Source organism: Pimephales promelas, chromosome 3 (genome assembly GCF_988280905.1).
Source record: "Pimephales promelas chromosome 3, fPimPro1.hap1.1, whole genome shotgun sequence".
Classification (NCBI taxonomy): Eukaryota; Metazoa; Chordata; class Actinopteri; order Cypriniformes; family Leuciscidae; genus Pimephales; species Pimephales promelas.
Window position 1 is genome coordinate 20,981,838 of NC_142771.1, and position 15,161 is coordinate 20,996,998.

At 37.9% G+C, this 15,161-nt stretch overlaps 1 protein-coding gene across 1 annotated transcript in view; it reads right to left on the minus strand.

Annotated features, from left to right (window-relative positions):
- xylt1 (xylosyltransferase I) overlaps positions 1-15,161 on the minus strand; it is a 63,381-nt gene that overhangs the window by 11,912 nt on the left and 36,308 nt on the right. The window contains exons 3-9 of the mRNA XM_039686283.2: positions 13,938-14,110; positions 11,737-11,939; positions 6,929-7,009; positions 6,594-6,810; positions 5,655-5,831; positions 3,110-3,375; positions 109-304 (exon numbers count right to left, since the gene is read on the minus strand). Of these exons, the coding sequence (XP_039542217.2) occupies positions 109-304; positions 3,110-3,375; positions 5,655-5,831; positions 6,594-6,810; positions 6,929-7,009; positions 11,737-11,939; positions 13,938-14,110 (1,313 nt within the window). The remainder of the gene's footprint in view (positions 1-108; positions 305-3,109; positions 3,376-5,654; positions 5,832-6,593; positions 6,811-6,928; positions 7,010-11,736; positions 11,940-13,937; positions 14,111-15,161) is intronic.

Here is a 15,161-nt window from a genome sequence, read left to right on the forward strand (position 1 = left end):
AACCCAACAGCCGTTAGCTATTATAGTATACAAAAATGCTTCCCCTCCAGTGTGTGTGTGTGTGTGTGTGTGTGTGTGTGTATTGTGTAAGACTGTGAGTTTACTAACCTCTGCGAACTGCAGTCGGTTGAATGTATTGGGTGGATTGGTGAACTTGAAGAACTGTTTGGGCATGAGCCAGGTCTCCAGGGTTTCCAGTTTGCTTGTTGCCAGGTTGGTGGCGTGATGCCTGACCAGGTATCCCTGGAACTCATCAGACAGGAAGTAGATGTGGACAGACACAGGATGACCCATGGCATAATACCTACAGGCAAAAGAGATGTCATTCTGAAATAATAATAATAATAATTCACAATACTTCACAATACTAGGGCTCAAAATGAATCTTTTGTTATACCTAACAAGGCATCTTCATTGGAGATTTTTTCAATAATATTTCTTACTGGCCATGACATATATACAACTATTTTACATTATATTTATTTTTAATATGAAGAGTTCAGATGCAAAAGCCTCTAAATTCCATTTGAAATTTTCTTCTTTAATGATGATTTTTTATCAAACTTGTATATTTAAGTTCAGTAATTTCACTTAAATAACAATTAATAGGTAATTATCATTGCCATTTAAGTGAAATCACTGAACTTAAATATACAAGTTTGATAAAAATCATCATTAAAGAAGAAAATTTCAAATGGCATTTAGAGGCTTTTGCATCTGAACTCTTCATATATATATTTTTGTCCCTAATGTTTTTGTTTTGGTGACTTAATGAAGAATGTTCCATATTAGATATTCTCAAATTAAAATATATTTTTGAAAGTAATACTTTTATTCTGCAAGAATGCATTAAATTGATCTAAAGTAACAGCAAAGTTACTTATAATGTTATCTGAGAAGGATATAGCCACTCCAAACTCACAGAAAGCAAATTCTAGCCATATGCTGATCAAAAATGACAGTAAAGACTTACAATGTTCCAAAAGATTGTATCATATTTCAAATAAATTTAACCTTCTATTCATCAAAGAATCCTGAAATAAATGTTTTCTTAACAAGCTATTTGTACATTTTGCAAAACGGGACTTCATTAAGACCAATTATTTGAGTAGTAATTGTCTTTCATTTAAATTCAAGTTTCTTAGGGCTTCGTTAACACCTAAAACCTTTAAAAAACCTAAAAAAAAAACCCTTCTGAACAACAGAATCAATAATGTTGTATTCTGAGCAAAGTTTATTTGGGCTGTAGAGAGGCGAGTGAAGTGATAGACACTGAGACAGACGGAGCAGCAGGAGCTGATAGAGACGCAGGCGTTCATGCGGAGTGGATGGCTGCTCTCGCAGTGATCTCCACCCTGAGCTCCGTCGCCGTGCTCTCATCAGTATTCCAGCACAGGCTGGAGGTGCTCCATCCCAGCATCGCTTGCCTGACAAGCAGAACAGCAAATATTTACAGCGGTGCGGCCGCCTTCCCCCCTCCTCCTCCGTCCGCTGTCACCGCAGGAGGTGGGCAGCACGCAGGGACTAACAGAGCAGCTATTCAAGCGGCCCACCTCAGCCTCTCACCGCTGATGTCACAGAGGGCTGCAAGAAACAGAGCTCTCCCTCACTCACGGACCCTGAGCGCCACCGCCCAACCCCCACGACCAGCAACAACCTCTTCCTTGAGCCTGATGTGTCCCTCTGCAGGGTCCAAATACTGTGGCTCTCTTGTCAGAATGCACCAGCGCTCCCCTCGCACAGAACGAGCAGCGACGCCAGGCATTACTGCACTGATAAACACATAAACACAGCAGCCAGACTGACAAACACGGCCCCTTATCCTCTCTCGGCTCTCTCTCTTCTCTATCTCAGTAATGACAGATGTTTGGACAGCTGAGGAACTTCAGATTTGCTGCATGTGAGATCAAACAAAGCTGCGCTTCCCTTGGAAGACAGCACAAATGAGTGTGCACTTATTTAGCTTTCAGAATATCCAAAATGCCAATATATAAACAGTTTCAAACTAAACATAATTGCAATAAAATACCTACACTACCAAAAACACAGACACACAAATGTTCAGAATAATTCACTTGAAAATGTCATCACATGTCATCATAAGCAACATATACTATGTTATTATTATATGTATATAAGTTATGTTATTTACAGCAGTTTGGTAAGTCGCCACCAAGAAAGGTTAATCTACGGTCTCAGTCACAAAAGATGGTCGATTTAAACCAAAAATCTAAACTAATGTCTGAAATATTTCACAATCCATAAACTGGGGAAATATGAATGTAAATATTAGTGGGTTTTAATGCAGTAAAACCGTAATAAATAAATTAAGATCAACTAATACATTTTCTGTAAAAATAAAATGAGAACTAAATTCATAGTCAAAATGTATCAAAACACATTCATTGAAAATGTAATATATTTAATTAAATATAAATCAAACGTAGGCTGTGCACATGGTATTTGGAATCCTCCACTGGTATTTTTCAGTATTATTATTATTGATTAATTGATCTATATTTTTAAATGACAACAATTAATGATTTTTTTTTTTTTACATCAAAGACTATGCATCAATCAAACTCTGTAATTTTGGAGTGCATTTGGTGCTATCAGGCCAGCCAAATGAGCCAAATCCTCTCTTAAAATCTTTGAAAACCATGAATAAACTACTGAAGTTAAAATAAATGACAACATAAATCGCATTAAAATCAGGTTCACTGGAAATGAGGATAAACGGTTTATGTCGACTATAATTTGTGCAGTAAATTATTGGTTACCAAGCACAAAATCATCAACATTCATTATTGTTTGATAACCAATTTTGGATGTGTTTGGTCATCTCATGTTCTCCAAAGTAAAATGCAGGTTCAGAAGCAAACCCACTGATTTTACGAAAATGTGCTGCTCCTTGCCATGCAACAAAAGTCAATGGCATCCTGAAATTTTCAAGCTTAAAAAAAGGTTACAACAACTTTAATGTGGTTAAATCTTCTAAAAACAATAGATTCAGATTATAGCTCTGTTGTTATTTTTTTACCGAGAAATGTATTTAACTATTTTTGCGCTACAGTAAAAAAACAACAACAACAATGTACTGAGTACTAACCTGCAGCTGTTGTCATCGGTGTTACCCTGTAACGAGTTGCCAGTTCGTGCCAGACCCAATCGGGCGAAGGCATGATAGTAAGTGAGATGTGCGTCGGACAGGCTGTGAATACCATCCTCTTCATCAAAAACATTCTCCCAGTACGCCTTGAGACCCCGCATGCCCTGCGGCACACTTCCGAACAGGAAGACATCCAGCTGGTTTACTATCTCTTGATTTACACTGGCTTCAAACTTCCTTGCAAAGAATGTGGGCCTGGTGGTTTGCTGATGGAGACAAAGACAGAGAGAGAAAGAAAGAGAGCGTGAGTGTGAAGACAAAGAGACGCTGATAGACAAGACAGCCTGCTGAGACTTCAGAAACAGGAAGAGAAAGAGAGATAGTGACAGAGCGAAGAGACTGAAAACTAAAATGCGTGGCACACCATCCAGGATGATGTGCTAGAAGGGGGAAAAAGCTAAAAGAATCAGAGACAAATTCTCCAGAGATAATTGACACCAAAAATAAAAATCAAAGTGGCATATGTCTGGTATGAAACGGTGGTGTTGCTTATTATTCACATCCAACGTGGCTCCCCGCAGACTAACATGTGTAACAGAAGACAGATAAGAAGAGGGACAACATCTGAGAAGAACCAAAGAGATCAAAAATCTTCATGCTTGAAATAGCTTTCAGGTGACAGCAAACCCCTGTCAGACATCTTTCAAGAGACCAAACTAGAAGATGGAAAAATCAAAAAACAAACCTCGAAAGGAATGAAAATCCCCCAAAATGTAAGATTCTGTCATCATTTACTCATTTCCATGTTTTTTTAAACCTGTATGACTTTCTTCACTCCATGCAACACTAAAGGAAAAATTCAGCATGAGTCGAACTAATCATTCAGACTGGTAATTGTATACCAACTGATTTATTGGAAAGAGCCGATTCATTCATCGCAACTTGTGAACCATTTTTTAGCATTGTATTGCATTGTAGCGACCGTTATGTCGGTGTTCCACAAAAGAAAGCAAGTCATGACTTTTTTTTTAATTAATAATCATTTTTGGGCAAACCATCCCTTAATTATTTCTTTTTTTCTTTTTAAACAGTTAAAGAAGGCAAAACTGTGGGGAGATTTTTTTTTTTTAATAAAAGTGATCTGAAGAGGCCAGTCCGGGAAGCTTTTTCGTTTGGTTATGGGGTGAGGGGTGAGAAATGCTCAGATAAAAAAAAACTGAACTGTCATGACACATTTCAAGCCTCCCTTCTTCTCCCATTGTCCTTTTTCTTCAGAGCTGTCTGTGAGAAAGGAGGTTTTGTCACAGGATAATTACTCAACACTCACTATGGGTATGCCTTCAGTAATAATGACCCGCTAAACGCTCACAGGCCCTTCCCCCAGCACAGGCCTGAATGAGTTAACCGCACACTCTGTGAAAGACTCCATTATATAGAGGAGTTGTGGCTGCAAACATTTAGCAATGCTCGAAATACTGCTCTGATGGTGCTGGGTTTTCATCCCACATTCACAACAGGAAACACTATTTATAAATAAAGCACTATGATAAAAGAAAATTGTACTTAAATTAGGACATATGAACATCAAGATTCGCCATAATGGATGTTGAAAATGTGGCTTCTTCAGCTGGGCTGTTTTGAAAAAAAAAAAAAAAAAAAAAGTGAGCAAAAGCGGCAAAAACTGCCTGATGTGGCACATGGTGATGATGTCATGGTTTGGCACACGAGTGCACAGTAGGGAGTTTATGAGGAAACGGGAACATCGTTTAATGTGAAACCATACCGCAAGCAACACGACATGGCGGTAAATAGAGCAAGAGGAAAAAAAAACTAAAAAAGGGAAGAAAATGCAAAATTGCAGCTCTATTGCAGAAGAATGGAAAACATTAAGTACAGCCAGCTATGTGAAAATCACCAGGCTGGGAATGACAAGTTTAAAACTCATTTCAACCCGGGCCTGTAGCTCGAGTTACAGTAAGGGAGAGCGAGTCACAGAGGTCGGCATGACTATGTTAGGATTGACTCTTTACTGGAGGCTAATGAGAGACTTCCAGACCAAAGGTAGGGGGGAGAAAGGGGAATTGGCTGCTGCGGTCAAGCTCCACGGCCTCATTCCACATACTAGACTCACTACCAGAATCCTTTTGATGAGAGACCGCCTTGGAATTGATCTCTCATCGTCCTTTTCTGCCGGGCAGAGTTAATTACAGATCCCCTGTGTAGGCACGAGTTAGCAAGGCTTTCCTTTAGTTGAGTCTCATTGGATTTCTAATCACGATTGAAATCGCTACTGACTAGAGAGCTTGTCTCACACTATTAGGTGTTTGTTTAAGGTAAATTAAAGGCCTATTGTGCTTATTCAAACTAAACAGGACGCGGCATAGGTCTCCTTCAGGCGTGAGGTCAGCGCTGTCACTGAAAAGGCTTTAAAAGAGTTTAACTAATGATCAGGCTCATTGAACTGTTCCTGTTAGCATCAGCTGCACTGATACAGTTGGACAACGAGAGGACTGAAAGTATCGTGGGAAGGATACAAGATGCTCACCTGGAAACGGGGCAGGTCGGAGGGCTTGAAGTCGTTTGGCGAGCAGCCGCACCAGTCAACGATGTGCTTGTATTGACACTTGCAGCCCAGCTTTCGATTCCAGTTAGTGATGCGAAGGTTGTTGTCCACCATGCTCTCGCAGTGCGGACTGTTCTCCAGAACTGTGTGGAAGAACGACTGCAAAGACAGAACGAGAATAGAGGAGGAGGATGATAAATAGGAAGGGATGGTGAGAGGTGAAGAGAAAGAGAAGAAAACAGATGACTAAGAGGTTGGAACAGAATAATGACATCTGATAAAATGAAGATGGATGTCTAACAGAATAGCCCTGTCAGGAGGTCTAGTGTGTTAAATGTCTACATCAGTAAAAAAGGGCCAATTGCCTTCTCAAGCCACAATATCCAATATCTCAGTGGTGAATAACTAGACCTAGACAGAGCGAAGAATCCAATTTCACCGTGGCACAGCAAAAAGCCCTTCATTAAAACCAACACACTGACAGTCATTTCAAATGAGCAAATAAAACTATGCAAATTCATTCCTGCTTTTTGGAAATGTACACAATTTATCATCTTCAACTTCAACTTAATTTAAAAATGAATGCAACGTCAATCTAGTGAATTAATGTAGAGGAATCTTTGTAATACTGTGCAATGCAACAGTCATTTTCTTGATCATTATTAGTTTGTTTTTTGTTAAAAATATCTAAACAGCCTTAAAACAAATACATTTAATTTACAAGCAATTCTGTCTAAGACTTCAGAGAATATATAATATTATATAATCGATATACTGTATATATCAATATTAAACCCAACCCATACTTTTATTTAGGTTTACGTTTAAAACAAGAAACAACAAGAATAAACAATCCAATATATATTATCGAATATTTTTTAATTCTTTAACATGATTTTGGAGCGTAACTTGGCATCTCACCTCCGCAGGTAGAAGTGTGTATGCGTAGAAACGCTTCATGTTGGTCACGAGGTCGTCTTGAGAGTTGATGACGTAATCCACGAACTTTCGGTTGAGCAGAAACCAGTCAGAGCCTCCATCCACGGATATGCCTTCTGGGATTTTCCTGTCTCCAAGCCGCCACATATGGGTGTCGCACTCGAAGAAAAGCCGGTCCAAACCTTGTTTTCTGATGAATCTGTTGGCGATGATTATCAACAATGCAAATTACAAATGAATTTTTATCGATTATAAAAGGCACCCTTCTGAGCCTCGTGCACCGTAAGCCATTAGCAGAATCACACATCCGCACTCACCGAGCGTTATCTCTCCCGTGAGACTTGATGAAATTCATATCTCTGTATTTGGACAGGAAGGCCACCAGCTGATCATTGGTCCTGAGGAGAGATCGAAATAATGTTGGAAGGGAAAACCGAAAACTAGTGAAAGAGAGAAAGGGTAACAGAATCTGTTAATCAGGCTAATGAGCCACAGTGTAAATGAGCGTGGAGTATGAGAGATTCTGGGAGAGTCCAAACTCATACAGAGCCAGTTCTAGCCCCAAATGCCAGCTGTCCTGTTTCACAGTCTGTCGCAATGCATTGCCTGAACGTTTGTAGTCATTTTTCACCATACACACTGCTCTCTCACGTTTAATTTCATTTCATTTTCCCTGCAGGCTTCTGGAAGAGGGGAAATGGCTTCACACTAAAGATAAAAATAATAAAAATGTATTTATCACTGAAATACTAGAGATGGTGGAATTTGTAAAATGTCTTGCTTGCTCATAAGTATGCAAATATGAAAAAGTTAAAGGTGCAAAACCATTACATTTTGTTTTTAAAATTCTTATAAATCTTATGATCCACTTCTTAAAAAGCTCAAATATACCAAAAACAGACAGCAGACCTCAGGTTGAAATGCTCCTCGGAGAGTTTCTTTAATTGGATGGATCTTTATTAATTGCGAAAATAGGTGAAGGACATTGTTCAAAAAAAGCCAACAAACATTTCTTCCCAACCAAACAGACATAAATAGCTGAGGTGAATTTGTTGATGTTTGCATGTGAATTGTAACTCAGTAAACACTCTGTCATTCTATCATCATCATGTCGTCAACATGCCTACAGCTGCACACGTCAATCATTTATGACTTTATCTCACAAGGTTCATTTCAATAGCTTAAGGCGACATATCATCTACCATTCAAAAGATGAACATGCACAAATGCACTCTGACCTGCAGTGTCTTTCCTGTTGCCTGACTGAAAAAGGTCAGGATTGGAAACCCACAGTGGCATTTGAAACGAAACCTTGCTCCAGTGTTGCATGTACAGCTGACAGTCACTCAGGTTATTAGAGAGCTGTATTCTGTAACCGATTTGAAATCTGACTGCAGTGCCTTCAAAACGGTGCAATAATAATGAGCATCAGTCCAAGTGGGAGAGAGTAGGAGAAAGAGAGAGACGGAGAGGATGTTTACGCTTTATTTTTGAGGTCTCTTCATGGTATGCAAATTTTCTGTAATTCGCAGACTCCGATGACCTTTTACAATTGCACAGTATGCAAGCAGATCAAACCATCAGAAATATTGTATCCTATAATGCATTGAGCCCAACTAAATCAGGATCAACTAAATGAATGATATCTTTTTTGAATCCTTTTCAAATCAGCCTACCAAAAATTGGCTTATCGGACGCCCATTTTCCACAAGTTGGTGTGATTCTTTAGGGTCTTTCTTTGTGTGGAGTTTGTAACATACTTTGGTTCAAATTTAGTATATATAAAAATAGTATATATTTATAGTTTATAGTCAATATTTTTAGTTTAGCTTTTTCTTGTCTAATTATTTAATTTAACTGAAAAATGTTAATCATTTTAAAATAAAATTAGATAAAAAAAATTCAAGATGAAGAATCCTACAATTTGAAGCATTTTTAGTTTATAACTTTTTTTTTTAAATCCAGTATATAACGCATAGTATTTAGTAAGCTAGTTATCCACTCCGAACAGTCTGCAGAGCCGCTCCGTTCCAGAAGAGGGCATCATGGAGCCCATGTGACCACATGGGAAGAGGAGAACAACAAAATCCAGACTCATTGTTTTCTCCTTTTCTCTCTTCATGAAAAGGCTATAAATACAGCTGCGCTGACTTAAAAACAGGGCCGGAGGAAAAGAGCAAGATGGTGTGGATAAATGGAAGAAAAGAGCACAGCGCTTCCAACAAAGGCACTGTGTAACGGAGCCCTCCGCCTTTGGCGTCCAGCCTCGCCTATAGAGGAGAGAGCTTTTTGTCAGCCCCTTTCACAAGCATCCATGCAGAAGGATGGACATCAGGAGGGAATTAGAGGGGAAAAAAGCTGCTAAGTCACCAGACACAGGTACTGCATGTCCCTTGGCACAGCAGTCACGACATGTGGACAAAACGTTCTGCGAAAGGGCTGTGCACTGGTCTTTAGGAAGGCCAGCACTGAAGATGTCCCCCCAGGACCTCTAACACGCGTTGTCATTCGCAATTAGTCGGTAATGGGAGCAGCCGCTATGAAGCCGAGCGAAGTCTGCAGTGTCAGCAAACACACTGTGGCTCTACACTGGAAGTCAAGCGTGCATTCGAACATTGTCTGTGGCTTTGTCTCTGTCCTTCACCTTACTTCCTGTCTCACACTCGCTTTGTCTGTCAAAGCCATTGAGGCAAGATTGAGAAAAAAACACTGAATGTCTGGATGATAACCCTTCATGTCTCTCTGGCCAAATTGTGATGAGGTTTAATGGACTCCAAACAGGCTTTGTCATCTTGATCTGCCAGTCTGTCCAATCAGAGGTGATCTTTAACCTACAGCATTAGGATGAAACAGTTGGGTATCGGAACCGTGAGGGAACTGATTTTTAAAACGATTAAACCTTTAAAGACAGACCAATGCTGCATTCCAGTTCAAAAATGTCATGCCCTTCACTTGCTAACTTCCCTTCGTCTCGTTCACTCGGATGTACGCCATTGCTTACGTTGCATGAGTTCCCACTACTGGAGGAAACTGCAATGGGATGAATTGGAACGTCCTAAGCTCTTGATATGGAGTTGATTTTTTTTCCTTTAAGAATTTAATGCAGCATCCAATCCAAATGTATATAGGTGTGCTTGGGTTATTATACATTTTTAAAAATCCTAATTAATATATCATAGAGTGGTGGTGGTGTTTAGATGAGATCTGCGGTGACAGCACAATCTTGTTGCATTGTGGTATATGGAGCTGCCTGAAGTGTAAATTCAAGTGTACTCAGTCAAAATCGAGGGAGCGATGGTCTGTCCATATAAAGTTCGCTCGTCCACTTCACGAAGTGAAACGCACTTCAAAATGGAGGCGAGGATTCCAGCACTTCTGCAAGCTACGAGGTTGTTAATCGATGGTATATGCTTTTGTTGGACCCATCAGCTTGCATGATTTCATGTAAATCAAACCTGTACCGTTAGTGCCCGCACACTCCCATAAAACGCTGCAAGTGATGTAGAGTCAGTTTCCCTATGCCCTTAAACTACTCAAATATTTGTATGCATAATATTCATATTTTGCAATAATCAAAATATAGTTATATATAAATATCCAAACATCCTTAAAATCAGATCAATGAAGACTAGGGGAGGCAAAATTACGAAAGATAATAGGACTTGTTTTTAAGAAATTAAACTGTAATTAAAATGTATTTTTTACTTAACCCATTGGCAAAAAAGTTAGGCACAAATCTAAGAATTTAGCAGGAATGCACAGATAATATTACAATTCTGTTAATCTTTTCTAATACACATCAATCTATGTAATCACTAAAAAATTAACATAAAAATAAACATCTTTATATCAATAGTTTTATATTTTACTTTGTGTTTATTTCTATGATGTCATTTTCTAGGCTTGATGGGATTGCAGTTCCTTCTTTCATTAACACAGTCTTGTACCATTACAAATTAAAGTTTTGTAATGTTGTATATCTATATATATTTACATTGTATATATATATTACGACTCTTCTTATCTTTTGTTGAAGTTATTTTCCTCACAGCTTCCTCTCTGCTGACCCCTGTTTCTGTTATATAATTGGACTGAGAAATAACTCTCCATCACCACAACCGAAGGAGCCGGATCGGACTCCTTAATGGACAGATTTGTCCTCATGTTTTAGAGAAATGGTGTTTCTGCACAGTATAATACAAATGATAGCAACTACATCACTGCACTACACACACACACACACACTGACAGGCTACTTATAGCATTCACCTGAACCCGACTCAGCGTAGGAGATGAAAAGAATCATTTTATTTTTCTTTGATGTTCCGCTTTTAAAGGGGCTTTGGCTCACAGCTAACTTCCCTCTCCGGTCTGGAAGTGTGGCATGCGACGGAGTGATAGAGAGGCAGGATTAACCTTGAACGGCTATGCGGGACAGGCCAGAATTCATCACACGGCCGTATCGATCTCTAACACCCTGATTTCTGAGGGCTGCAGAAAATGACATGGCTGTAGTATTGATTGTTGCCGGGGGAGTAGCTGGGTTACTCAACCTCTCATCCTGCTCTCATTATGGACTGAAGAGTTATGCACACTAATGGCATTTATTATCATGGTAATAATTCAAATCTTCAGAGGTTCAGACACAGTTCGGCTTACAGGCATAAATGCCACATTGAGTTACAGGTAATGAGATGAAATCCTGAACTATTGGAGTCTTTGATTTTACTCTTCCTCAAATATTTGGGGTAGACTTCAAGTTCCTTGGCTTGCTTTGGTGTTATATTGAGCTAATTCTGAATAAAAAGGTACAATCTCTACAATACGCTTCCCTGTAATCCCTGAACAGTTCTACGAACCATCAAGCTTGTTTACACCAGATCAAACAGCTAATGGTGATCTCAATTACCCATAATCCTCAGCTAAACTAAATTGTGACATAGCTTGGAACTAATCTCCCAACAGCCCACAGCTAGACGCTAGTCAGGTGTTAACTCAATTGGTCTGTGCCAACCAATAAACTTGAATCGTTCCAGAGAGAAAACAATGACAAGCCAAGCAATGCAAATGATATCAACTGAATAATCAGTCAAAAGTAGAGTAATGAGAGAGAATGATTACTCACCTGATTGGGTAATCAGCAGCGCTCAGGTTGATGAAGAAATCCCAGGGCCATTCTCGTCTGGCCAGCAGGTCCTTCATGCTCTTCAGATACATGGTGAGCAGGCTGGCACCGCCCCATATCGTAGACATGCGCCACGACGTGACCCGGACGTTGGGATACTGCTGTTCCAGAGCCACCATCTGCCTGTGCAGGTAGTTAGATCGCTGCAGGGTGAAAAAAGACAGGCTCGGGGTAATTCGGAGCCCGACAACTTTATCTAGGATCAGTCAGTCAAACGTGACCAGAGTTATCATGAGATAAACAAAGTCTGACCTTGTGGGGGAAAACTGATTAAATAAAGTGAATGAAGGCTTTTCAAACAGTCAGGTGGCACAGAGTTTCATGTACCTTGTGTACACCTACACATTTTCTTAATATATTTGTCCTGTCCTGTTAATATCTAAACATCCTAAAAAAAGATACATTTTCTTAAGAAACAAATTGCACTGGATTTATTAGATATTGTTATCAAAGAATTAAATTTAATTAAATGTACTTTCCTTTTCTTATTGAGTAAAGCATAAATTAAGAAAAATTAGCAGAGATGCACAGATATTAAAATTCTGTTAAATAGCCAAGGATTTTTTTCATGTTATGGCCAATAACGGATAAATTCCCAATATTGATATGTAGTATTGTATTGTACTTTGTCTAAATAAATAAAAAAAATAAAACACTAAAAACTCAAATCAGTCATAGTATTTTAGTACAATATGGAAAACGAATAATCATAATAATAATAAAATAAAAATAAAATAAAATTTTGAGATTTGCTAAAGATTACACTGAACAGTGTTTTTAAATATTAATCTAAGTAAGAGGTAGATGAAATCAAAGGAAACCTAAACAATCAATTAACATAATGCAATTAAATATCGACTGATATACATCCAATATTGAACAATACATTTTTAAAAATTCTCTATTATTTACCCAATATGTGTATCCTTAAACTTTTAGTGAAGATTATGCTGAAAATAAATATTTATCTAATCGAACACAATTTTACTTCCCAAGTACACATATCTTGTTTTAAGGATGTTTAGATATTTCACTAGAAAACAAGACAAAGATACACAAGTGTTTTTTTTTTTTTTTTTTTTTTTTTTGTAGTATAGTGCTTGTGACAAACTTGTGTGTAAAGCACAACATTGGTCTTGAGATATACACACAGTCTTTGATTCCCTGTGTTTTCCATGTTACATCACCCCACCTTTAACTCCTCTTTTCCTCTGCTCGTTTTATGGAGCCATAAAGCTTGTCTCCACGATGATGGACTGATTGAAAAGCAGCTCTTTATCCTGCTCTTTCGAAATTACAAGAGAGCGTACTCACCCTACGCATTCATGCCATAAATTCAAGTAGCTTATTAAGTGTATTTTTGTATGTGTAATTAAGGGAGGGGGTTGCAGCATTATGTGTGTGTGTGTGTATGTGTGTGTGTGTGTGTGTGTGTGTATGAACAAACAGCCTTACATGTTCACACTATCACTTGCCAAGCTGAAAGAGTGAATGGTGTAAAAGACACCGAATTAGGGCTCTTTAATAATCCTCCATCACACTTTTGAAACAGCATACTGAATGAATGGAGTGGTTAGGAGCCCACTGCATCCTCCTCTCTTCCTATCCCCCTCTCAGAGACGATTAACAATTCACCGAACAACCAACCAGTTAATTAAGGAGTTTAAATAGTTTATTCCTATTACATAATATATATATATATATATATATATATATATAAATTAAGAGCATAAATTAAGAAAAAAACAGGGATGCACAGATATTAAAATTCTGTTTTAATATCCAATATTAAAATGTCATGGCCAATAATGTATAAATTCCTGATATAGTATTGTATTGTACTTTGTCTAAAATAAATAAAAAATAAAACACTAAAAACTCAAATCAGTCATAATATATTATTCCAAAATGAAAATTGAGATTTGCTAAAGATGTTGAACAGTGTTATTAAATTATAAGTGTTTTTAAATATTAATCTAAGTAAGAGTTAGATGACATCAAATGAAACCTAAACAATTAATATATATTTTATATTTGTTAACACATTTACAACTTCATAACTCCTCTCCTCTTGTTCAATATTTTTAGAATATTTTCACCATTATACAAATATAAAACTTGGATGTGTGTTGAAGACATACCTGGTCCACATGAATGTAGTAGAAATGAGATGTGTGGTATATGGCCTTGAAGAGACGCTGCACCTGGCGAGAAGCCCGTCCATGGACCACCAACATGAAGGCTATCCGCACCGGTACCACAGGCACGGTCTCCATCGAGTCCTCCTCCCATTGCACATTCACATTCACTTTGCCTGCACAAGCACACACACACATTAGCCAAAAAGGACTCTAGACTAAATTATCCATGTCTAGACCTAACACATACTTAGGCTGTCAGTTGTCAGAAATTAATTTAAGGGCAATAATTGCACCCAGTATTTGATTTTCAGGGGCATTTTCACTTTTATGGGGCATGATGTTTTCTAACCAATCACAAATACAAATAAAAATCTGATTAGTTTGACAAAAACTGTAATTTAATCATTTTATTGATGTACACTAATGTTCTTTATAGACATTAATACTTTTATTTGTCAAGGATACATTAAATTAATAAAATGTGACAGTAAAGATATTCATAATGTTCCAAAAATACTTATCTTTCAAATAATGGTTGTTCTTTAAAAATTTGCATACTGTACATACGTCACTTGCCCATGCGTGTAGTATCCGTAAATAGAGAAAAGTTGCTCTTTCTACTTTGATGCATGTGTGAGTGGTATAGTCACAACAAGCGACAAAGGTTGACATGGAGCAGCTAAATCTCGAAACTCCAGAGAATCCCTCATTTAAAAACACAAAAAGTGAACACAGAGTTCATAATAAAACAAGAATCAACATTTGCTTGGCTTTTCGGAGATGGCGAGAACTGAAGGATTTGAAATGTTGTAAAAGTGCAGATGGCATTTTTATTACTCAACAGGTGAGTTAACTATTTTATTGTATAGATAAACAGCCATATGTAGCTCTCTAACAGTGTTTGTTGTAAATTATGATCTATTGTGAAGGGCCATTTCACTATGGTTGTTGCAGCGTTTTGTTGAAATTTATTTTTAATGAAATACAGTGTCTATTAATGTTTATAGCTACAGTAATGTCTTCAGCTTAAGATCCTTTCCATCTAAACTGGTTATTTAACATAAGCCTAATAGTGAATATTTTATATGCAGTAGGATAACCATATTCATCCACACAGTCACACAGAGCCAAAGCACAACCTAAACAATGTTCTTCAGCAGTTTTGTTCTTCAACTGCTAGAGTGCCAAAATGTTACATAGTGTACCTTTAAAAAAAATATTACC